The sequence below is a fragment of the Myotis myotis genome, unplaced genomic scaffold (genome assembly GCF_014108235.1).
Source record: "Myotis myotis isolate mMyoMyo1 unplaced genomic scaffold, mMyoMyo1.p scaffold_m19_p_7, whole genome shotgun sequence".
Taxonomy (NCBI): domain Eukaryota; kingdom Metazoa; phylum Chordata; class Mammalia; order Chiroptera; family Vespertilionidae; genus Myotis; species Myotis myotis.
In genome coordinates this window covers 72392731-72419076 of record NW_023416379.1, presented here as the reverse complement: position 1 = coordinate 72419076, position 26346 = coordinate 72392731, and the positions used below count along the sequence as shown (strand labels likewise).

Here is a 26346-nt window from a genome sequence, read left to right as displayed (position 1 = left end):
AACCTGATGTAAAGTCTCTGTCATCAGTGATGCAGCAGCAAAAGTCCCACTGATAACATCAAACGGAGTCATAAAGTTTTCTGTCAGACTATCAGTGTACATGTATACATTAAAAAATAAATGTACTTTTCATCATCATTTACTGTTTTTGTCGCTCGAATGAATTTTATTATTTCTTCAAGGTTCTTCACATACGTACACCTTAAGAGATATCAAGTAAGAGTAACATGTTTTTAAAAAATTAGGGTTGGCACACAGAAGAATTTTGGGTCAGAGATTTTGCTTGTTTTGGCACCCACTCACAAAAAGGTTGCCCACCCCTGCTGTAGACCCTTGTCTGGTTGGTGGTGGTCTTTGTCAGCAATTGATTTTTCCTGACTAGAAAATAACATTTTTGGTTTGATCAGTGTTGCTTGGTCTGTCATCACTATTGACCATATTATCCAGTTTGGTCTCCCATCCCAATTCTCTCCCAAATATCTCTGAATATACTTATCTGGCTCTTAAATTCTCCAAGAGCAGTGGCTGATGTAACACAGATGTCTAGAACCATGACTGACATATAATTTGATGCTTAGAAATATTTGTTGAATTGAATGTAAATAAGGTTTTCACCTTGCATTAATTACTACCATTTATTTTCTTTATTTATTTACTTAGTTAAAAATTACTTTACTGAACAATTCTGATTATTCAGCTACTTTTTTTGTCTTGATTTCTTTTTGTACCAAATTCTTCAATAACTATGAGTCTTTTTTAGTTGATTCCATTTGGCAAATATTAACAGGTCAGTGTTGACATGCTTATTATATTAAACTGCAGGATTAGTAATTAGCAAATGATTTGAATATTATATAAAATTTCTATATAATCCTCTAAGATTTCCTTACACTAAAAGCTGATAAAGTTAAGAGGTGAGATTCTCGCCTTGTAGATTAAACCTGCATTCTTAGGAAGTGCAGATATTTAACAACATAGATAACTTTTTAGGAATGCTGCTAAGCCTTCATGCTAACAACATTTGGAATTACAAAAGCAGGTTGTTGCTTTTTTAATTATAATGTCAATTAATGGTGAAGAAGTACCTCATCAAGATGAAATCCAAGTGCTGATAGGCAAACAATGCTGGCATATAAAATGCACTAAGAACTCATGACAAGAGTGGCCTCAGAGAATTCACAACACTGGCATCAAATGAGACCAGTGATAATTAGTGAGAATTTATTTTTAAGATACAAAGCGGATGCCTGGTCCTAGATTCGTAAAGAGAATATTTGATTATCTGTACTGATGAGGAGTCAGAAGATACTTGTATTAGGGTTTGTTTTATCTGTCTATGCATTTCTTTTATCTGTCTTCAAGGTTATGTCAATCAATTAGCAATGCTAAAGTGGCCTTGGGTTTTAATCCTATATAATAAAAGGGTAATATGCAAATTGATCCTAACAGCAGAACAACTGGGAATGACTGGTCACTATGACACACACTGACCACCAGGGGGCAGACGCTCAATGCAGGAGCTGCCCCCTGGTGAGCAGTGGACTCCCACAAGGGGAGCTCTGCTCAGCCACAAGCCAGGCTGATGGCTGCCAGTACAGCGGGGGTGGTGGGAGCCTCTCCTGCCTCCTCAGCAGCGCTAAGGATGTCTGACTGCAGCTTAGGCCTGCTCCCCGCTGGCAAGTGGACATCCCCCAAGGGCTCCTGGGCTGACAGAGGGATGTCTGACTGCCAGCTTAGGCCCAATCCCCCAGGGAGCGGGCCTGAGACAGCAGGTGGTCATCCCCCGAGGGGTCCCAGACTGGGAGAGGGCATAGGCTGGGCTGAGGGACCCCTCCAAGTGCACAAATTTTTGTGCACCGGGCCTCTAGTAATAATAATAATAATAATAAATTATATTATCATGTAATTAATTATATGATAATTATTAGTTCTATTCTAAGAACTAACAAAATTTTATTTTTTTTCTAATTCAGAGACTTTTGTTACTACTAGAAGCCCAGTGCGTGAAATTTTTGAACTCGGGGCAAGGGGAGTCCCTCAGCCTGGCCTGTGCCCTCTTGCAGCCCAGGAGCCCTTGGGGGATGTCCGACTGCAGGCTTAGTGGGCCTAAGCCAACAGTTGAACATCCTTAGCACTGCCACGGAGGCTCCCGCCTCCACAACTGCACTGACCTGCCTGTGAGCTCGGCTTCTGGCTGAGTGGCGCTCTCCCTGTGTGAGTGCACTGACCACCAGGGGGCAGCTCCTACATTGAGCGTCTGCCCCCTGGTGGTCAGTGCACATCACAGCGACCAGTCATTCCGCTGTTCGGTCGATTTGCATATTTGCCTTTTATTATATAGAACTAGAGACCCAGTGCACAAAATTCGTGCACTGGGGAGTGGGGGTGCCTCAGCCCAGCCTGCCCCCTCTCACAGACTGGGAGCCCTCAGTGGATGTCCTAACAATGGCTCAGGCCCGCTCAGCCTAAGCCATAGTCTGGCAGCAGAGGCTCGGAGCAGGCACCCCGTGTGTGTGTGTGTGTGTGTGTGTGTGTGTGTCCCCTGGTGGCTGCCCCCAGCTGTATCAGAGACTCAGAGCAGTCATCCCGTGTGTGTGTGTGTGTGTGTGTGTCCGCTGGTGGATCCCCACAGCCACGCCACAGAGGCTCAGAGCAGGCGCCCCGTGTGTGTGTGTGATAACTGGTGGCTGCCCCCAGCCCCACCGTGGAGGCTTGGAGCAGGTGCCCCTCTGTGTTGATCTCTCAGGCTCCTGGCCACACCTGTGTGTTGTTCTCTCCCTTGAGCGGCGGCCAGGGCAGGTGGGAAGCTTGGCTTCCTCCATCACCAGGGGCAACCCAAGCCTCCAGCTCTGTGGCCTCTTGGCTTCTCTGCTGCAGCCGCAGTGAGGCTTGGCTTCTCCGTTACAGCCTCAATGGAGAAACCAAGCCTCTTTAGTCTTCAGTCTTCAGTCTTCACTCTGGCTGGAGCCTTCAGTCTTCACTCCGTGCCTGCATATGCAAATTAACTGCCATGTTTGTTGGGTTAATTTGCATACTCATCTGATTGGCTGGTGGGTTTAGCGGAGTGACACCAATTTGCATGTTTCTCTTTTATTAGTGTAGATTACAAGGTATCAGGCTTAAAAATGCTCAATATTAGATGATTATACATTTATCCAAATGTAATCAGAAAATAATCATAGTGTGTAGAAATGTAGTAGACATTTCAGAGAAGCAATAATTACATAAATATATGTGGTTTGTGCTTAGTGCTATTACCTACCACACTATTAAAATATGCTTAATTATGGGAAAGAAAAGGAAATTAATTGGTTTTGATAATAACAATCTGAGAAAACTCTTGACAACTGTTTTACAATAACCACAACAATAAAGGAACAATATGCAGGCCACAGATCCTGTTTTCCTCTCTGCACTGAACTTTATTTTGTTATTATTACTGATCATTCTCTTGCCTGTAGGATGTTGTTACTATACATGCTGAACTCCTGCCAGCAGCCAGCCAAAATGCATCTGCCCTTCCGCACCTTGCGGGTCTTGCCATTTACCAATGTTGCTTTTGCTGGCTGGTAGGTTTTCATTTAGTAAACTGTTTCCCCTACATATTCACCAGCATAAAAGATTCTGACCAAATAGTCATTTCTTATCAAATTATAGTATAAATTTCAGAGATACATTCTTACATTTATAATCTTTCAAAACTTTGCAAAAATTTTTTCAGTGCATGAGAGTGTAGGTTTTTTTCCCACCTCCTAGACTCAAAATATCCTGCTTCTCTTTTCTAATTTCCTTATATCTGCTTACTTTTTTGTATGATTTCTACTAGCAATAAGTGTCATTTTCCCATTTTGGAGCTAGGATTACAGTCTTTGAAGAATAGATGGCAAGAATATCCTCTTTTTGCTTTTAACATAAAGAGGAAAAGGGTTTTACTTTTCCTCCATAGTCACATTCTTGGTAGGTTTTCTATATAGGTTTCCAATATCTCAAACTCAAAATTATACAATATACTCTAATAGCCCCATTTCAAGAATCATGGCTGTCACCAAGAAATACGTCCAATCTAATTCAGGAAGAAAATAACAACCAAGTCTGATGATTTTATTTTCTATTGAATTTACTTAAAGTCTTATTATATGTAAAAGTGATGAGACTAACAAAAAGATACATATACACCACAAACACAGATATAAACTTTACACACACACACACACACACACACACACACACACACACACAAACACACAGATATACTATATATATGTATATATATATGCACATATATGTATAATTTGAATATATTCATATACATAATGTATTTACATATTCATGCCATACTAGGGGTTATTATAGAAGGCACAAAAAATGCGTCACATGGTATGTTTCCTTTCTGGCATTTAGAAGAAACTAAACACGGGGAGTTGTGAATGTCCCTTTGAACACACCAGTCTATGCCTTTTATTTAAATGATACAAACCTCCAAGGATGATCATTAGAGGCTTAACCCGGGCATGACAAATACTTGTCAAGTTCTGTTAACTCATGATATAGAGGACCTTCAGTGATTGTAAAATTTGCTCATACAACGTGGAGAGATATCAGAATGGTTATTTTTAAAAGCTCTTCATTCAATCATTTATTCACTCACAAAAATATTTATTAAGTACTTCTTATGTCCCTGGCATGGTTCAAAATGGGGGAATAAAGTGGTGAAACTAGATAACTTGCCCTCATGACATGTATATTAAACGAGTTAAATATATATATATATATATATATATATATATATATATATATATGTATATGTATATTAAAGATAATCTGAAGGTGATAAGAGCTCTGAGGAAATACATAGTGAAAAGGGCTAGGGCATAATGAGACAATGAATGGCAATGTGAAATCAGACAGCAGTGATATTGTGAACCAGAATAGAATTGTACACACATAATAGAATTGTGTGGTCAGGGAAGGATTTCCTGCAGAGCTAACAGCAGAGCCAAGACCTGAATGACAAGGAGATAGCCATGCCAGTACACTGGAGAAGAATCTTCACAGGCCCTTATGAGGAGGGAGCCTGGAGGATGGCATGAAAGGAAGGCTGCAAGTCTGGAGCCCAGGAAGTGAGCAGCTGGACAGGCAGAGCTAAAATCCCAGAGATAGACAGGAACAAGTCAACCTGGTCAATGTAAGGTCTTCAGCCTTCATCTGAGTTTGTATCTATACAGAGCACCTTGATTGTGGGGTATATTCCCCAAACCTGGCCCAGAGAGCTATTTCCTTCTTCCATGGGACCCCGGCCGCCATTGCTTCAGTCAGACAATCAAACAAACACTGATTTGCCAGATATGATGCTAAATGATGGGAATTCAAGAGAGGCACTGCTATCCCTGCCAATATATATATATATATATATATATATATATATATATATTTATTTCAGTGGTGAAGACATAATGAAATGATCACAAGCATCACGAGGCCTACGAAGGAAAATGTATTAGTGATATTTATAATAAAATAGGGTTAATGTAGCCTACAGCCTAGGTCCAAGATATATGTAGCAATAAAATAGTATTCCATCTTATATATTTCACCCCAAAAAGTCATTCTTAGATTATCTACTGTAAAAGTAAAATAGATTAAAAAACATCCATTTACATAGTACTTTATAATTGTCTATGTCTTTCATATGCAGTACCCCATGTAATAGTCACAATAGCTGTCACAGAGGTCAGTCAATTATAATTATCTTCTCTTTAAAGATGAATAAGCTGAAGCTCTTGGAACTTAAATGCCTTGTCCACAGTCATGAAATGAATTAGTAATATAGGCAGTCCTAGCATTTTTCTACACATTCAATATCACAAGAAGTTTGGTCTGAGGTAAACATAGTAAAAATGTTTACCCAATAGTACTAGGCATTTTGTTCAGAGGAAAAAGGAAGAGAGAACATACATAGCATCCTCATTCTTAGGAAATACAGGATCTACTTAGGGAGGGGTTCAGATGAGCACCAGATACTAACTTGTGCAGAAATTCAGCGTGCATGTAATGTCAGGGAATAATCATGAGTGGTACGGCATTATTCAGAACCTTGTCCTGAGAGATGTTTTTAAACTGGGCATATAAATTAATTAATTATGTTGTTAGATTTTGAGACTTTTACCTTCTGAAATAGTTATTTTTTCTTGTCCCATTCTTAAAATCACTGTCAATCAATGAATCTTATGCATCATTTCCTCCGAGTTTATCGATCAGTTTAGAAACCTACTGTGTTCTTTGTTACACAGATTAATTTTAGATTCCCTCTCCCTCTCCCTCTCCCTCTCCCTCTCCCTCTCCCTCTCCCTCTCCCTCTCCCTCTCCCTCTCCCTCTCCCTCTCCCTCTCCCTCTCCCTCTCCTCTCCCTCTCCCTCTCCCTCTCCCTCTCCCTCTCCCTCTCCCTCTCCCTCTCCCTCTCCCTCTCCCTCTCCCTCTCCCTCTCCCTCTCCCTCTCCCTCTCCCTCTCCCTCTCCCTCTCCCTCTCCCTCTCCCTCTCCCTCTCCCTCTCCCTCTCCCTCTCCCTCTCCCTCTCCCTCTCCCTCTCCCTCTCTCTCTCCCAAAGACTTCTGCCTAGGTACTCCAGAAAACCTTCCTCAGCATTCTCTTGTTTGTCTTATTCCCAGCTCTAAGCCTGATGCCAAGATTTCTGTTTGAATGACCTCTTCCTAGAATGCTAAACTGTCAACCTTTAGAAAAGCTTCATCATTTAATCTTCCTCAATTTTTTTGAAAATCAATGCAGAATTCTATTCAATATGCAACCATGAATTTACTGCTTTACTAACCAAATATTCTCTACTGCTCTCACTTAGTGCAATGCATTTATTTTTCCAAATTTTGCTTCATGTCAACAAATGTCTGTTTCTATTAACACTGATTATTTTACATTACATTTATAATGAGCCAGCACTTGGCATGCCATCACATAAAAATGCATTTGATGTTTTCAAATAACATCACTATCTTGTTACAAGTATGGAATATGTAATCTTTTTGTTCCCACTACAAATGCAAATGCTTTAATAATTAAACATTTCCAATAATACATGTCAATTACCAATTTATTAAGACACAAAAGAAAAGTATACAACTTCAGTTACGTTTTTGTGTTTATGTGTTCACTGTCTTACTCTTTATGGCTATGTACTGATGCACAGCTGGTAATGTACTGAAGACAAATACTGAAGTCGAACCATCATGAGGTAGCAACATGCCAGGTCCTGTGCCAAGTGTTTTGGATATTCTATAGTTCATATCAACTCTATGAATAATTAGTTTGCAATATGTATTTCCTTCTAAAAAGTCAGTGAAGCTCAAAGGCACATTTTTAAAAATAGAAACCGCTGGGAAACTTCTTTGTAAAAAAATGAAAAACACTTACGGGAACCAGGAATTTTTTAATCTCTTCCAATGCATGACTCATACGTGAATAAGCTTCCCCAGGTGGAGCAAACACTTCAATTAACACATGAAGTTCATCACTCAAGTGGGCATATTTGGCTTCCCCACTCTTCCTTAGCTCTTCTTCCTGTGAAAGAAGTTATTTTTAGAAATACAAATCCACTCATTTTGCATTGATTTAACATTCATTGAGACTGACAAAAGGATATAATCTAAGCAAATTTTCCATAAGTAGAAACCCTTTGAGAAATAAAAATCAGGTACAAGCCATTTAAAGATTTTTAAAATCATTTTTGAGTGAATGATTAAAAAAAAAAAGCTGGCATACTTATCATCTACAACAGATTTTAATCAGCTAAATGAAAATGTTAAATCCCTGAGAAGACTTAGCAGAACTGCCATTAACTCTTCAGTGTGCACCACCTCATTTTGGAAAAAAAATGATTGTTTTTATATTTGATAAGTAAGATTTTGCAAATAATAAACCAAAGATTGTCCCTATTCTTTAAGAGAACGAGAACTTTTCAGTAACCTTTAAGTGGTGAAAGGTTGTTTGCTATTAAAGTATGCAAAACCAGTGGTTATCTCCCCAACAAATTCCACTAACCCAGATTATCATTGAGCTTCACACCCACATCCTCTGTAAAATGTGTTGCCTCATTTTGGTCAACAGGAGAACGTTAAAGAGATGATGGATAAGTATTATGTTGGCATTGATTATGCATGAGCTACATATCCTCAGCTGAACTAACAATGCATTCCTATTGGAGCAGATTTTTCACAGTCCTGTACCCAAGTGATTAGTGAAGCCTGATTGGCTCTTCAATCCAGGTGAAGAGCCAATCAGCATCTGATCCATATACTTTGCTAGTGTGTGCTATGTATTCTACACATGTCATCTCTAATATCACAATAATCTTGTACATTACTCACAGATTAGGAAACTCAGTTTAAAAGACTTAGTAGCTTCAGCAAAGTTAGGATTCAAACCCAGCTCATTTTGCAATCAGAGTTGCATTTTTCTTTTAGGAATTCAAAGAAGCAAAATTTTGTTAAATAATTAACATGTTTCTTGACACCCCTCCCCAATTATCTAGCAGTTGTTTCATTAAATTTCAAAGGATAAAAAAGCATTTTTTAGTTTTATATGGAAATTAAATTGAAAAAATGACCCAAGTAGACCTAAGCCGGATAAACAAAAGCAAATTTGCTATTGATTTTGGATAAGTTAACTGTAGGGCCCAGGTTAATGTGTTTATCTGACTACAGAAGCCCATCATGTCAACACATGGAAAGTCCATGACGGAGACGGGTAGAAGAGGCAGCCTCCTTTCCTGCTCATTTATCATCTACAGTACTCAGACCTCAGGAATATCAACATCTTTCAACCTGGTAATCCACACTCCACTCTGCTAGCAACCCTCTATATCTAACTAGGACTTTTTATTTAAAAGAGTTTTTCTTGGTTCCAAATTCTCAGTTGGGGAAGAAAAGCGGGGCTTGACTAAAGGAGTATGCACCCTGGAGTATAGGAAACATTTCCTTCCTCTTTGGGTTCCACCGGGAGGCAAGCTGCTTCTTATCTCAGGTGTAGGCTTATTTACACATAATTGCTGGGATAGTTAAACCAGGGGTTGCCTGATTGTGATCCTTTCTCAATACTCCTAAGCTGATTTCCAGCTGGTTATTAAGGGTTCCTCACTAGCCAAGTTTTATAAGGCCTATGTACTGTGAGATGTGGCATAAGAATCATAACACTGATTTCTTTACCTCAACAAAAAAGGCATTAAAGGCCAGCCAGTGTGGTTCAGTGGTTGAACATCAACCTATGAACCAAGAGATCAGGATTCAATTCCCAGTCAGGGCATATGCCTGGGTTTCCTGCTCGATCCCCAGTAGGGGGAGCGCAGGAGGCAGCTATCAATGATTCTCTCTCATTATTGATATTTCTATCTCTCTCTCCCTCTCCCTTCCTCTCTCTAAAATAAATAAAAACACACTTTAAAAAAATTACTGGTTACTAAATATAAGAGATTCTAAACCAAGTCATTAGAAAATATCAAATCCAGTTTTATATATCTCCAACCAATCCCCATGTTACACCCTAAGGTAAAAATATAAGTAAAATACATCAGTTTTTATTAGTTATTTGACAGAGACTAACATGGCACTAAATAGAGTATAACTGGAACTGCATTCTTGCATTTAATTGGTAAGAAATTAAAAGGAAACTTTTCCATCAGAAATATTATTTGTATGTTATCTTCTACAACAGACATATTCCTGAAGTGTAAATAATTTGACAATTAGAAATTTTTGCTCCTAATTCAAAATAGCATGTTTATTGAAGAAAACCTGAAAAAAAATCCTCTAAAGTACAAATGTTTTTTTGTTTTTTTATAAAATCAACAACCACACAATTCAAGATACACTTTTATCACTTTCAGGGTATTTTTTTCAAGTCTCCTTTTACTATAATAATAGTAATGAAATAGAAGTCATAGTTTTGGTATTGTTTTTTAGGTCAAAGTTACAGAGTACTTTCCATGGATTATCTAATTCTCTCTGCATGACTACACTTTCTGTTAGATAATGTTATTTCCCTCCTTTTGCTAATGAGGAGACTGTGGCACAGAGAGAGAAACTTACCAAGAGTTACACAGAGTATGCATCATCGAGTTGCATTACCATCCAGGTAATCTGATATCCAGAGGTCAAACTGTTAATCACTAGAGGTGTGTTGCTGGTACAGGTACACAAGTGCAAGTAAATTTTTTATACATTCATATTTCCCCAGGGGTAGCTCTAGTTTCCGGAAGAACTCGGCCAGTGGTCTCTCAGCAATTTCCTGGTATCCTGGCCCTATAATTCTGTGCTCTCAGGGCACCTACAGCAGATTACAGATTTTTACACAAAAGGCACATCTGCCATGAATGTCCTTTCCTCTCCCCCGTAAGGGTCTGATTTAGTAGCTGTGTGCCCATCAGTGGGGGGTGAAACTACTATTTTCAACATTCTGACTAATTTCCTTTTTGAAGGGCTTACCTAAAAATGTGTGTGCTCTCACATCACATTGTTTATTTCTAACTCTCTGTTTGCAACCATCGGTTCCAAACAAGGCCTTCATCCAAAGTTTTTTTTTTTTGAAGGGTGAGTTCAGATTAGTTTGCATAATTTCTCATGAATAATTCATGTTGTATTCCAAAAACAAATGGGCTTCATGAAAGATCTCTATTTCCTTGAATACTGGTGGCAGGATTGTTTAGGACCCTCCACACCCTGATTCTATTTTGGGGGGCAGGGACTCAAGTCAGCTCACAAATGGGTATTCTACCTTAGCTCAGACAATTTAAGACAAATTCCCAACCAGAACACAGAATCAGATGTGCTCTGGCACTGAGTCCAGCCATTTGGTCTCTGGATTTACCAAATGCCAATTGTAATGCAAAACTCAAAATTTCTTAAAATACCCTAAAAGACCCACTCTCAAAATCACTTATGGGTAACATAGATTTCAAGGAAACTATCATAGGGCACAAAGCAAAGAGGTCATATTGATAATCTCATTAGGGACAACTAAAAAAAAAAAATTGTATTCTCTTGTCCCAAGCCCTTCCTGCTTCATTACACAATTTTATTTTTTTTCTCTTCTATCTCTAATGCTCATATTACTCTCTCTTCCTGTCTGAAATTTCCTAGGGAATTTAAAATTATTTTCACCTGTATTAAACAGAGTAATTTAGTTATTGAATGCTAATTCCCAAGCTCACATGTCCAGGTCATTATGGAGCTCAATGAAATAAGGGGAACACCAGTAAATGACACATTAGAAGTCACAGTATGGAAATGTACACGTAAGTGCACACACATACTCACACTCATACACACACACTAAAGCACTTTTTACAGTGTGATTTTAGAAAAAGAAAATGTTTTCATTTTGTCAAATTAAGAAAGATAGTCATGTGCTTTGGGCATTTTTTTTAAGAATATGTTATAAGCTGTTCATAATATGATATAGATCATATATTCCTCCTTTGTGTTTTCCAGATTTTGGTATTTTTCCAGAATTTCCTGAAAGGAATCCCATCACCAACACTGTCAGTAGAGAGAACACCTGAATAACTGAGTTGATACCTTATTCATCATTTTTAAACACCTATGTCCTATGTGTTTAGATATATATGAACAGAGAAGGTTATGTACTAGAGAGGTAGTTTTCAAGTGGTGATATATGGGGCCAGGAGGGTTACAGAAAGGCGCCTTATGGACTATGTTAGAGCAAAATGAGGATTCTCCCGCATCCCATTCAACCATATCAGCTCAACTTACACCTGTTTATGCATAAAATGTCAGGTAAGGGAATACTGTTCCACAAGATCAGCAAACTAAAAACAACAGACAATGGTAGACATGAAAATGTCAAAGGTTTCTCATAGCTTTAAAAAATCATGACTCACTATGTGACTTTTCTTCAGAGACATCCTTATCCTGCAAAGTAGACTTTACTATTAGAAAATCCACTTTCCAAACAGTGTTCTAAGATATATTACTGAGAAAAACCAAAACTCTAAATGGCAACTATTCAGGTCAATCTTTGAACGTCTAGAATGAGGCTGCTATTGCATATTTTATTCACATTATACCATTTAATCTTCATAGAACCCTAAGGTGTAGTGGAAATTAAAAAAAAAAAAGATCTTGAGGTTAGAGAGATCTATATTTAAGTTAACAGCACTGATATTTATTACCAATAGTATTTGGAAAAAGTTACTAAATTTTTTGAGATTCAGGTTCTTAATCTACATGATAAGGAAACTCTAGATTTCTCAGACAAGGATAACAGAAGGTAATATGTATAGATCACAAGTATGGTGCCTGGTACACTATAAACTCTCGAAGAAATGAAAGGTTTTCTCTCAGAGGAGCTAAGTGACTTGGTTGCAGTGATTCAGGAAGTGAGAGAATGGCATTTGGTCTGCCTGACTGACTTCGAAGCCATACTCTTATGGTCATGGCTGTTGGTTATGAAAATTAAATTCCCTTGAAATAGTATAATTACAAAACTTTCTAATTAAGTATTTCTTCAAAGAGTTGTAACAAAGTGAATCAGTTTGATGCTGGTTTACTTATTATTGAGTTAATTTAAATGTATAACTTTAAGAGAATGCACATTTAAAACTACTGTAAGCTAAAGAGCTCACACATGTTTGGGGAAGATAAGGAAAAACCAACATCATTGCATATGCCTTCTTGAATTTTAACTTTTAAATTTATTATTAATTTATAGTCTACAGTATGTCACATGGACCATATAATATTGCAAGGTCACATATGATGGCAGTTTTAACATCCCAGGTTCCGTTCATGATGGCCAGGGTTAAAATCCCAGCTCTCCCACTTAATACTGTGAAAACTAGAGCAACTAACCTCACAATTTTGGGCTTTTAATTCCTCACTTGTAAAATAATGACAGTACTAGTAGGAGTAACATAGTAAGCACTAACCAAATATGATCATTGCTAAATATTTAAAATTAGAATCTATATATATAAAATTATATATGAGCTGAAAGAGTTAATGTATTCAAATATCTCAATTATTCTCCCAGGAGTAGCTCTTCCAGTGACAGGAATACATTCATTTTTTTTTTTTAAAGTTGAAAACACATGATATAAAGTACATGCAAGTTTTATACTTTAGTTTTTACTTTGGCAATTATTACTGTCATATTTTATCCTGAGAGTTATAATTTACTAGAGTGCTTTTTGAAGGCTTTTTCTCCTCAACACCCCAGGGAATATTCCTTTAACATAAATCCTCTTCAGAAATAAATAAGTCTATTGTCTGCACAGCTTTCTCCATCAAGAAATTGAAATAAACACACATTTATTATTTATACCATGGCCTGTTTGGGATTTGTCTGAATCACTAACTTAAAAGCATTTTTAAATACACATATGTGAAAATTCTTTTATGTATAAATTAGTTGTCAAAATTTATGCACACAAAAGGTTTTTGTACAAATGGATATACATACATACATGATAGAGAAGCAATGGCTTAATTCCAAAGAGCACCTCAGGTTCTTGTGGTCTTCACTTACAAATCCCTGCTCTCTGTTTTTGTTTTTTTAAATATGTTTTTATTGATTTTAGAGAGGAAAGAAGAGGAAGAGAGAGATAGAAACATCAATGATGAGAGAATCATTGATCAGCTGCCTCCTGCACGTGCCCTGATGGGGATGGAGCCTGAAACCCGGGCATGTGCCCTGACCAGGAACTGAACTGCGACCTCCTGGTTCATAGAGTGACACTCAACCTCTGAGCCACCCAGCTGGGCCCTGCTCTCTTGAATTGAAGATGGCAATAACTTTTCCAGCTTATAGCCATCCATCCTCCACAGGGTCAATTACGAGAGAGAAATCTTTTCACTCTGCACACCAGTTCTAGCACCATCTAGATTCATGAAGGGTAAAGTATCAGAAGCATCAATGTAACCAAGGATGATGTTTTTAAAAGTAGGTCACTATTTTGAAAGTGGAGAAGGAGATATGGCAAACAGAAGACTCCTTATGCTAGTATTGGAAGTTGTGGGTTTACTAGAGGTTGAAACCTTCAATTGAGGACAATCAAATCATACACTTTGGGTTCATCAAGGATAGTCTAACTATTCAGACTATGAAGGCCTATTATTCAAACGGTGAAAAGAATACCTTGGTAGAATAAAAGAGCTATTTCATTCTTCAAGAAAAAGAAAACAATTAATTTTGACAAAATGGAACCTATGGAAAGACTTACAACTCATCCTCATTAATTGACATATGAAAGGTCATGTCCCTACATTTTAATTAAAAGCCATTTGCTTAGTCCTGGCTTAGACTCAGCTGGTTGGAGCACTGTCCCATAAAATGTGGGTTTGATTCCCAGTCCAGGAGCATGTAGGAAGCAACCAATCCATGCTTCTCTCTCTTCCTTCCTTTTTCTCTCTTAAAATCAGTAAAACATATCTCTGGGTGAGGATTTAAAAAATAAATAAATAAACGTAAATAAATAAACGTAATAAATAAATAAATAAATGTAATTAAGAGGCTCACAAACACGTTTTTAGGAATAGAACCATCTGGGAACACAAATTATCTAACTATGCTTCTCTAGCTTCTTTTTCATATGCAGCCCATGGGAATGGGCTTTGTTCAGGTTCAGTGCAGGGGACTGTATGGGAGGTGGAAGCACTTGGAGAACAGTGTTGAAGCCCAGTGGATCCAGAAAGTGGGAAGTAGATCCTGGGAAGAAGCTGGAACTTAGACATCTGTGGACTTCATGGGGAAAGGACATCCCCATGAAGGATAAAAAGAAACCAAGAAGGAGGTTGCCTTTGAGGCTGGGAGAAATAAGGGAAACCAAGGACAGACCAGAGGTCAACAGGGGTGGGAAATTCTCTGTCTCCCACTCACAATTTAAAGGACTTCAATATTTAATTTCCAAAACCTTTTCTAAGCTGACAAAAATAACATGCAATACTAGCAGCCACAGAAGGAAAAGCAGGCAGAACATGAGAACACATGCCATTTAAACACTGCCAGGTAAATCGCAGGAAGTAAAGGAGGAACACTTGAATGAATACATTTTAGGAAGCAATTGAAATAAAATGCAGGTACAAAAATTTCCAAGGTAAGGACAAAAGGAAACTAAAAGCATGAGGCTTAGTTCTCCTTGCAAGAGACTTCCCTCCCTCCATTTCTCAGAGCACTTACTTTATAAAATGTGTGATTTTAAGTTCTCTCTTTGATATATGAATGGGCCTTTTGTCAGCTGTAAGACCCAGAATGTCTTTTTCAAGGAGCTCCCAGAGATATCTTTGAAATGTAAACATCAAAGGAAATAGCACCCTGTCTCTCTAGGTTTCTGTGGGAGGGGAGGACCCTAACTTTGGTGGGTGCCTTGCTCCAAGTTGCAAAACTACCTCCTGTCATAAAGATAGGAGAAGTTTGGTTTTCCTTTGGATGAAGCCATTAGCTAACACAAATGGTCATCCCCACTAACCAGATAAAGCCAGAATGAACTCTGTGTGACAGACGGTGCTGTCAAGTCCTCTTACTTGAGGACCAGTTCTTGTTTATGCTGAGAACAAGTATACAATGGGTTGTATCTGCTTCTCTACACAAAAGATTGAAATTTCATCCTGTTTTTTCAATCTTAGTGGGTTGCCTGTGATGTCTACCCCATTCTGGTTTAATGCTTATTCAATAATAAAAGTGTCTTCCTTCTCTGCTAGCTCTTTGGAAAAGATTTCTGGGCTGGGAGAAGACTTTGTCATTAATTATATTTCCCCAACACTCACTGAAACGAATAGCAACAGATGCTGTTGATGCTCTGCCTATTTCCCTCTTTGCCTTACTATCTCAATGCAACCAGCACTTATTTATCTTTTTGCCAGAGTTCTGGTCTGGCTGGGAATAACAGCCCTACTTATCATGCACGTAGTAGAGTGACAGTCCAGGGAATTAACTCCCTCCAGGAGCATCTCTCAACTGATTGGGGACAGTTGGCTTCTAAACCCCAGCTTACTCAGTCCTTAGATGGGGTAACGTACATGCCTTTCTTTCTCAAAGGACCCCAATGGGATAAGGTTCAGTCTTTTCACAGTTTCACTTGTTTGGAAAGGCACATCAAACGGTTTCCTTCATCTTCTCATTTTACTCCCTCACTCCTCTACCAGAGTTTCCAGAGATCTCCTTCCACATGAACTTCATGTAATGAAGCCCTGATACAGGTCTTTTTCCAGGGGAACGCAAACCGAGACAGCAATTCAGTAGATTCAAGTATGGAGAGAATGATCAAAAGCAGAATTTTTCTTCAGAAAGATGAATGCAAAGAAAAGTACTTGAGTACATAATCATAATGAAGAAAAAATATCAGAGATATGGAGGATAGAGCTAATATGTAAATAATAAAAATTCCACAAAAAGAAAGCAGAACATAAGGAAGAGCAAAAACAAGCAAATAATAAAAAAAATTATGATCTGCAGATTATAAGGGCTCACTTGATTCCATCCAGGATTGAAGAGAAAAAGATTCACATTGAGGTTTATCTCAGCATAATCCCTGAAGTTTAAGTAAAGCAAGAGCAAGCAAGCAAACAAGCCCACAGCAAAACACTCTTGCAAGGTTCTAGAACTAGATGTATAAAGAGAAAAAATATCATCAGCAATGGACATCTCACCTATAAAATTTTGAATTTAGAAATACAGATATGTTTACCAGGATCACTTAGCAGGCCCTGTGCTGAGTGCTTTATATGCATAATTATATTTACTTTCCAGAAATGATATAAAGTATTCAATAACCCTTCTCAAGCACCGAGGACTCAATGGCTGCAGAGTTCCTAGGGCCATGGATGCTGATGATATAATAAGATGATAATTCATTATTTTATCTAGTTCACTACAAATTATGACAATTACTATGCTCTTCCAAGAAATACAGTGTTTAGACTACCTGGAATTAAGTCTGTTGAAACATTTCCACTAATGCAAAAAGACAAGGCCTATTTCCAAGAAGTCTCAGTAGTCTAGAATTAATGAGGACCTAAAACGTTCTGAGTATATGCCGACTACAGCAATAAATAAAACAAAAGCTGTTTGCCAAGAACTTGGGAGAAGATGGAAAGTACTTTATGAGTCACATTACTTAGCAAGCTAGTTCTCGGGGTACCAGCATCCCATTTTCCATTTCAAGAAGAGGTGTCTCCAAGGATGAAAAGTCTTCATGAATCCTGAGACAGGGCTCTTTTGAATTTGGAGTAGGGCCCAGAGAGAAAGGTGGGATGAAATGGAACCTATGAACCAATCAAGAAGTGAAGACAACGTGAGAGCTGGCTAAGAGGATCATAGTAAAGTCATCTTTAACCCAGAGTTATTGCCAGAATTGTTTCTGAGCCCCAAGGGGTCACTGCCAACCAAGAATAGAAAAGCAAATATGAGTGAATCCCAGTTGGCAGGGAGCAATAGGTGAATGCTGGTCTGAAAGAACATTTAGCACTGGGATAGCAATTTGGGAGAGGATGTCTTATGCAGCCAGACATATTTATAGAGGAGACCACAGCAAGAAACCAAAAGAGCTACATCCTGGGTGCTGATGTGGAGTGACTACAGCCAAAAGGCGAAGAGAGCAACAAGAAGTCCACAGAAGCTGCTGCAGAAACCCCTGCAGAATTGTAGAGATGCTGCCCACCGGGAATGCAAGGGCAGCAGACAGATCAACTTGGCCCTTGAAAATCTAATATGGAAGACTGTACTTTGAACAAACGCATTATGCTGTTCATCAAGCAATGAGACTGAGAAGGGAACACAATTAGGACCTAGAAAGTGACTAACCACGGACTAGAATACACCTGGAATCCATGTGAAAGGGCATCCACATTTATAGCATAGGCACAGGTGAATAAATACCATATATGGTTGTCACTTTTAGCTTTCTGAAAAAAAAAGGGTTTTCGGATCGTATTAGTTCCTGCTTACAAGCCTCTGCTGATATCCTATTTACCTAAAATTCTACAATTTCAACATGGCATTGCAGACCTTTTTAATCTGGCACTGGCTTAGCTCGCCAGTTTCATCTCTGCCATCCTTTCCCAGACACTATTCTCAAATCACTAAAGGAGAAAATCCTCACCTTTCTCTGAAAGCATCATCCTCGTTCAAACCCCTGTGGACCTCTGTTCTACTTCTAGTTTCAGATCAAATATATTCATCTAGACTGCACACAGCCAGCACTGTAGAACCGACTGCTCCACACAATCTGCAGTATAACATCTTCTGAATAATATTAAGTCATAAATATTTGATATTATAATACTAATACTGATAGTATCCTCCATCAGAATATTTGGTTCCATGGGTCTTATTAAACAGGGAGTGGGTTTTTTTTGTTATTGTTGTTGTTGTTTTTGTTTGTTTGTTTTTTCTGTAAGCATTGTGAGAGAGAGAGAAAAAGAGAGAGAGAGATGGGAGGTAGGTTAGGGCACAGTATACTTAAGTGAGGCTTACAAATATCTAAATTTTAATAAGATGTATAACCTCTATGTACTTTTTGTATTAATTGTTTTAATCAAATAAACAGCTAAGTTTTATGTAACTTAGGTAATAAACACTTTCCAGGGGGAATGGGGGATTTAGGAATCTGATCATTTAGATTTTGTAATGTATTATCATATGATTGTTTTCCCTTTCTGTCTTGCACTCTGTCTTAGCCAAAATATATTGATCATGTCTAAGAGGAAAGTTTCTCTTATACACTTAACAAAAAGATGGGGGGGTGAGCATATTTTTGAATTTCAAAGAAATCCATTACTAACGTTGTAGAAACTGAATGCTGTTTATAAACACAACTTGTTTCTTATGAGTTCATCTCTGCTTTGTTTCTTTATACTTACTGAATATTCTGTCAGGACTGGAAAATACAAACCTAGCACCAGAGATGCCAGAAAGGTAAGATTTAGAGCACAGGAGGGAAAGGACTTACTTGTGCCCTTTTGTAACTGTTTCATATGCCATTGTTGGCCAGGAATCTGAATTTGGGCATATAACACTACAGCTACCACAAAATTTACCTGGGATGTAGAAAACCCTTGATTCTAAAAATTTTCTTAACATGTGTGAAATGGACATTTTTTGGAAAACGTATAAGTATGGAAGGAACAGCTAAGGTCCTGGGCTTGGGCTATTCATAGCACATCTTGCCTCAAGTCACCCAGAAAATATCTCTTTCAGGAGAGGGACTTTCCCCTCACTAACCCTGACAAGAGCTATTTTCATTGCATCGTCTGGAAATTGTTCATCACCACCTACCTACGTTTAAATGGGGCTTAGACTCACTCTTTACCTCAGGGTAACGAGCCTCTTTGGATGCTACATAAACAGCAGGGAGAAGTGGAATGAGAATAGTTTAAAGAACTAGTGTTTACCCTGTAGCACTGAGAGAGGATGAATATAAAAATAATAATCGAGTCTGCAAAGTCTTAATGCAGTCTCTTCTCAGCAGAGCGCCTACCCTTCCACAGCTAACCTGACAGCAAGCATGCCTCTGGCTGTGGCAGTCAGCAATGATGAATATCTAGAGAGAACACAGGTCAAAGACAGGAGGCCCACACAACTGCCCTCCACCTCTTCAACCACAAAAACGAATAAATAAATAAACCAAGCCCTAGCAGGTTGGACTCAGTGGACAGAGCATGGGCCTATGGACTGAAGGGTCCCAGATTCGATTTCTGCCAAGGGCTACATGCCAGGGTAGTGTGCTTGCTCCCCAGTGGGAGGTGTGCAGGAGGCAGCTGATCAATAATTCTCTCTCATAATTGATGTTTCTATATCTCTTTCCCTCTCCCTCCCTCTCTAAAAATCAATAAAAATATATTAAAAAAAATAAAAGATAAATAAAATTATATTTAAAAAAATAAACCAAAAAATATGTTTTGTTTTTTTTTGAAGGGAGCATATATATTTAGCTGTCTTGCTCCTGCTGCCAACATTGCTAGTTAAGTGTCTGCAAAATATATTAATTATATATATTGACTATCCACAATGTGCCTGTATTTCAACTTTTAAGGAAATGAAGAGTGTTCTTCAATAAACCAGACAAAATCCTACAGAATGGAATAACTCAAACACTGGCTCAATGATAACTGTCAAGTGCTCAATTAATAATCATATATTATCCCATGTGCAATCAAACCAGAGAATGGATTCTGACCTGCTGACATTTTGCTGTTTACCCCATCGTCAGCTGTTAAAAGGAGCTAGCTATCAGGAATGCAATGTCTTTCAGTACACAAGAAACTCTCTGTAATGGAAAGATAAAAATTTTTAAAAATATTTTAAAAAAGAAAAGAAACTCTCTTTGGAGAGCTAAATGTATGTGTGAGAGAAAAGAGAAAAAGATCGGAAGGTAGATTAGAGCACAGTATACTTAAGTGAGGCTTCTTAGACAATATATAAATTTTAATAAGATGTATAACCTCTATATATTTTTTGTATTAATTGTCTTAACCAAATAAACAGCTTTTTTTCTGTTACTTGGATAATAAACACTTTCCAAGGGGAATGGAAGATTTAGGAATCTGGATCATTTAGATATTGTAATGTCTTATCATATGACTAGAGGCCCAGTGCACTAATTCATGCACAGGTGGGGACCCTTGGCCTGGCCAGCGATCGGGGCCAGCCGGGGCTGTCTTGTCCAGTCCTGATTGTGGCTTATTGGGGCTGGCATGCCAGAGGGAGGGACCATGGGTGGTTGGCTGGCTGCAGGAGGTTGGCTGTGGGTGTGCACTGACGACTATTGCATTGAGTGTCTGCCTCTGATGGTCAGTGCGCATCATAGCGATCGGTTGTTCCGGTCATTCTGTTGTAACAGTCGCTTAGGTTTTTATACCTATACTAATAATAGAGGAATATACAAATTGTCCAGGACGCCATCACACTAACAGTAATAACCAGCAGGCTGCCTGGGGTGACCAGGCCGGCAGGGGGGTTAGTGAGGGACGACCAAATGACTAAACAGCAGGCTGCGTGGGGCGATCAGGCCAGTGGTGGGGGGGAACAGTTGGGGGCAACCAGGATGGCAGGGGAAGCAGTTAGGAGCAATCAGGCCAGCAGGCAGAGGCAGTTAGGGAGATCAGGCTTATGGGGGGGGCAGTTAGGGATGATCAGGCAGGCAGGCAGGTGAGTAGTTAGGAGCCAGTGGTCCCAGATTGTGAGAGGGATGTCCAACTGCCGGTTTGGGCCCTGTCCCCAGGATTGGGCCTAAACCAGCAGTCAGACGTCCCACAAGGGGTTCCGGATTGGAGAGGGTGCAGGCTGGGCTGAGAGGACCCCCGTGCATGAATTCCGTGCACTGGGACTCTAGTATATATAAAAAAGCCTAAGCGACTGAACGACCGGTCAACCAGTCGCTATGACGCACACTGACCACCAGGGGGCAGACACTCAACGCAGGAGCTGCCCCCAGACCACAGGCCCCAATCGCTGATGGAGCCTCCTGGCCAACCTCCTGATTTCTCCCCCCGGCTGGCAGGCCCTGATCACCCAATCGGGGCCAAGCCCCTGGGCTGGGATGGGGAACTGGGGGTGGGTAGCGTCAGACACGGCCCCTTTCCCAGGGGAGCTGAGGGCCAGCTCCCTCCTTGGGGCTGGCGGCCAATCTCCTAGGTCCCTCCCCTTTTTCCTTCCCCCAGCCAGCAGGCCCCAATCGTCTGATCAAGGCCTGCCGGCCAACCTCCTGGTCCCTCCTCCCAGCTGGCAGGTCCCAATCGCCTCATTGGGGTGGGCCCCGGGCTGGGATGGAGAATCAGGGGTGGGTGGCAGTGGATGCGGGCGGCAAGGGAAGGAGGAGGCGGGGAGGCGGGGAGATGGGCGGCGGGGAACCTGATCAGTCCTGATCTCCGGCCAGGCCTAGGGACCCCACTCATGCCCAAATTTTGTGCACTAGGCCTCTAGTATATATAGATTGTTTTCTGTTTCTGTCTTTCACTCTGCCTTAGCCAAAATATATTGATAATGTCTAAGAGGAAAGTTTCTCTTACATACTTAACAAAAGGATAGGGAAGTGAATATATTTTTGAATTTCAAAGAAATCAATTCCTGTTTAAAATGATCATAGGCATTCTAATAAGGCCTTAATTGTCAATGGAGGAATTCTTCAAGGAGGAGTAACCAAGGGTATAGCCACCCACTTTTAAATACACTGTTTGGAATGACAGCAGGCACTGGAATATAACTAAACTCTAAAAAGACTTCTTTCATGGCCAGCATGGATTGACAGTGGATTACTTTTATTCCAGAGGCCAACTCTGATAAAAGGAAATCTATCAGTTATTTACGAATTCTCAATCATTCCCCTTTGAAACATATTGGATTTTTCTGTAAAATATCTAGAAGGTTGGAATTGATGGTTCTACTCTAAATAGTCACTAACACATATGTTAATTTATTTAAGTAATACATGTTTTAAATGCATCTTCATGCAAATATACTCTGTGCTGTGAGTTTTTGGGGTGGACCCTGAGCTCAGACAGTTCATCATTTACATGGAGAGAGTAGGCATCATGTATAGATTCTGGTGAGTACCAGAGGTCAGAAGAAAAGTTATGCGAGTTCACTCCTGGGCATATGTATTCACACAGCAATGTTTACTGGGCCCCTCTACCTAGGGAACACTGGTCCAATGTGAGGGGACCCAGCAGTAACCAAAGCCAGTCTTCCCACAGGGCTTAGACTCCAGTGGAATGAGACAAATAATAAAAGGATACAAAAATTAGTATATAATTTCATATCATAAACGCAATAAAAAAGAGAGAAGGGTAGGAGAATCCAGGGGGATAGAGCATTATTCGCATAGGGTAGTCAGGGGGCTACTCTGAGCTTTATACTGCGTAATGAGAGGGTGCTGGATTACTAAAAAATCAGAGGGGGAGTGGGTAGGTGGGGGCAGTATTACAGGCAAAGTGAAGAATAAGAGAAAATGTCTTCAAGCAGGAAAATTTTGGTATGTTTGAGGAAAAGAAAAAAAGCTGGTGTGGGGGAGAGGAAGCTTTGTCCTTGAATTTTACAAAAGTAGCCACAGAATTGTGTGAAACCACAAAAAAGTGCAATTGGTTGAAAAGATCACAATGGCAATAATTGTTCCATTTCCAAGGGATATAATTGCTGACATAACATTTCCAAACATTAGTAAAGAAGTACTTCAGGCTATAAATGACTATTTTTGTTTTAATTTCAACACACGTAATGTCTACTTTCATAATATATGAAGTATTATATAAGAGATACTAGAGGCCCGGTGCACGAATTTGTGCACCAGTGGGGTCCCTCAGCCTGGCCTGCGGGATCAGGCCGAAACTGGCTCTCCAACATCCCCCAAGGCTTCCTGGATTGCGAGAGGGTGCAGGCCAGGCCAAGGGACCCCATCGGTGCACAATCAGGGCCAGGGAGGAACATGGGAAGTTGGCCAGCCAGGGAGGAACTGAGGAAGGGCTCCATCTTGCTCAGTCCTGATCACCAGACCACAGCAGCAAGCTAACCTACCGGTCGGAGTGTCTGCCCCCTGGTGGTCAGTGCAAATCATAGAGAGCAGTTGAGCATCCTTAGCATATCATTAGCATACTATGCTTTGATTGGTTGAACTGACAACCAATAGGATGGGCTTTTATTATATAGGATGGGTAAGTTGGGATTTGAAGGATGGCTGGGGTTTGCAAATGAGGAGGTAGTAGGTCAAGAAGGAAGAATAGCCTGATTATAATCTCACCTGTTTGTCTTGGAGAATACAGGTTCACAGCAATACCTTTATCCAAGAATTAATAGTACCCCCTTTCACTCTCAAGCATTCAGGATTAAGACAAAAAATTAGATGGTCAGCCTTAATCACCAGTAAAGGCATGAAGGCATTTGTGTCTGAAACAGCAAAAGCTCTTGCCAAGGATCATGAGGCAAGTGTGCAAGAAGTGCAATGTGATCTAATATGGAAGAATTAGAATGAACCTGAGAGGGGAGGCCCCATGGTCATAACTAGGGATTTAAATGGATATTAATTATCTAATCTAAGAAGGGATTTGGGGGATATAGGAGTTTAATATTATTTAGTATCATTTTTCAGAGAAAAAAATCAACAGGCAGTTTATGAAATGCTGTATCTGTCTGGTTTTAAGTTGATTCACTACCTTCTCCCACCAATTATCAATCTTTAGAGAGATGCCTTAAACACATGTCCTTCAAACTTTCATATTACATGGGGCTTTGTAAATTGCTTCATTTAAAAAAAAATTACTGTTTATGGAAGATACATTAATCTGTAAAAACTTCCATCAATGCATGTTAGCTCAAGATACTTATAGGTCACCAAGTAATACTAATTAAAAAAGAAAGAAAATTTTAAAAAGGGAGCATAACTATAATTATTTCTGGGGATATTATGACCTCAACATTGACTATGTAAACTAGTCTTTTAAAGGTCACTTTTAGCCCTAACCGGTTTGGCTCAGTGGATAGAGCGTCAGCCTGTGGACTGAAAGGTCCCGGGTTCAATTCTGGTCAAGGGCATGTACCTTGGTTGCGGGCACATCCCCAGTAGGGGGTGTGCAGAAGGCAGCTGATTGATGTTGCTCTCTCATGGATGTTTCTAACTCTCGATACATCTCCCTTCCTCTCTGTTAAAAAGTAATAAAATATATTTTTAAAAAGATCACTTTTAGACCTAGTCAGTTTGGATTAGTGGATAGTGCATTGGCCCACAGACTGAAAGGTCTCTGGTTCGATTCTGATCAAGGGCACATACCCCATGGTGCAGGCTAGGTCCCTGAGCCCATTTTTCTCTCTGTGTGTCTCTCCCCATTCCTTCCACTCTCTAAAAATCACTGGAAAGATATCCTCTGGTAAGGATTAACAACAACAATAATAAAGATTACTTTTGTTTATTAAAATTTTTTAAATATATTTTTATTGATTTCAGAGAGGAAGGAAGAGGGAGAGAGAGACAGAAACATCAGTGATGAGAGAGAAACATTGATCGGCTGCCTCCTGCATGCCCCCACTGTAGATCAAGCCCAAAACTTGGGCATGTGCCCTTCACCAGAATCAAACCCAGGACCCTTCAGCCTACAGGCTGATGCTCTATCCACTGAGCCAACCAGCGATGACAAAAAAAGGTCACTTTTAAAAGCAATATTATCATGTATAATCTGCTTACAGGGCAAATGCTAAAAATGTTTTAATGCTTTATAAAAAAGCATCTGTGATTTGGGCTGGAATTTCTAATTAGCGTATCATATAGAGACTCAAAAAGAGCTGTAGCACAAACAACTTACATGAACGTGGAACAAGGTGCTCAGGAAAGCTTTAGATGGTCCAAAAATTGGCGAGTAAAGAACTGATGTCAACACTCTGATAAAGATATTATATATATGAAACGAGTAGGGAAAAAAACAACAACACTGAATCTCTGTATCCAGTTTAGTTTTATAAGTAGCTTTTTGGTTTTATATCTATATCCTAAGTTTTGTTATAATCAAGTTTGCTAAAAATATTTTTTCTTGGACTTATTAGAAAAGTAGGTATTCACTTTATATTTTAAATTTTATTATATCAAAGAACAGTTAGCAGACAGGAAAATGGAAATGTTTTCCCTCTGCAAAAGCAACTTATTCCAATTCAGGGTGCCCCCATTTCTTATTAAATTCTCCACATGAAGTTGAAATCTAGAACTTAAAACTTCTATCAACCTCAATTTTTGCTCTCTTGAGTCACATGGAGCTTGATTATCACTTCATTGTGACAGCATTTTAACTACTAAACAAATAAAGAAACATATATTTTCAAACTAAAACATTTCCATCATTTGTTTTCTGAGTTGAATCATTCTTTTGGGAACCTCTTGCTAACCTGGACTCTCATTCAGATGAATTCTAGGTTTTTAACAACCCTCTTAAAGTGCAGTTTTTAGAACTGTCTACAGTTTTATTTTTAGTATTTTTTATCACAGTACAGAGAAAATAATTATTATCTTATTGATTCTGGCTAAAAAGGTCCATAAATACCAGCTAACATACTGTCCCACCCTCAACTCCTCTTTAACCAGGAGACAACAGAGGTCACCAGAACTCTCTCATATGCATTGCTAGTGCTTATAGGTAACATCACTGATGATTTGAAATTGGCTGTTAAAATTTTTAATGGGAAGAATCAGTCAAATGCAGCTCATTATTCAAGTTTATCTATCCTTGTTTGTTGTGCGAATTTGGTGCCCATGATATTGATATTCCCATCTAACTCCACTGAAAAAAATTATCTTGCCTCAATGTAGGAACTTCTTCCAATTTAACACCAATTTATTAAGTAAGCACTTTGAGG

At 39.2% G+C, this 26346-nt stretch overlaps 1 protein-coding gene across 2 annotated transcripts in view; it reads right to left on the bottom strand.

Annotated features, from left to right (window-relative positions):
- KHDRBS2 (KH RNA binding domain containing, signal transduction associated 2) overlaps positions 1–26346 on the bottom strand; it is a 500563-nt gene that overhangs the window by 253419 nt on the left and 220798 nt on the right. For both annotated transcript variants that reach the window (XR_004969007.1, XM_036318302.1), the window contains exon 4: positions 7423–7569. Coding sequence is in view for 1 of the 2 variants with exons in the window: in XM_036318302.1 (XP_036174195.1) it covers positions 7423–7569 (147 nt within the window). In the remaining variant the exon portion in view is untranslated. The remainder of the gene's footprint in view (positions 1–7422; positions 7570–26346) is intronic.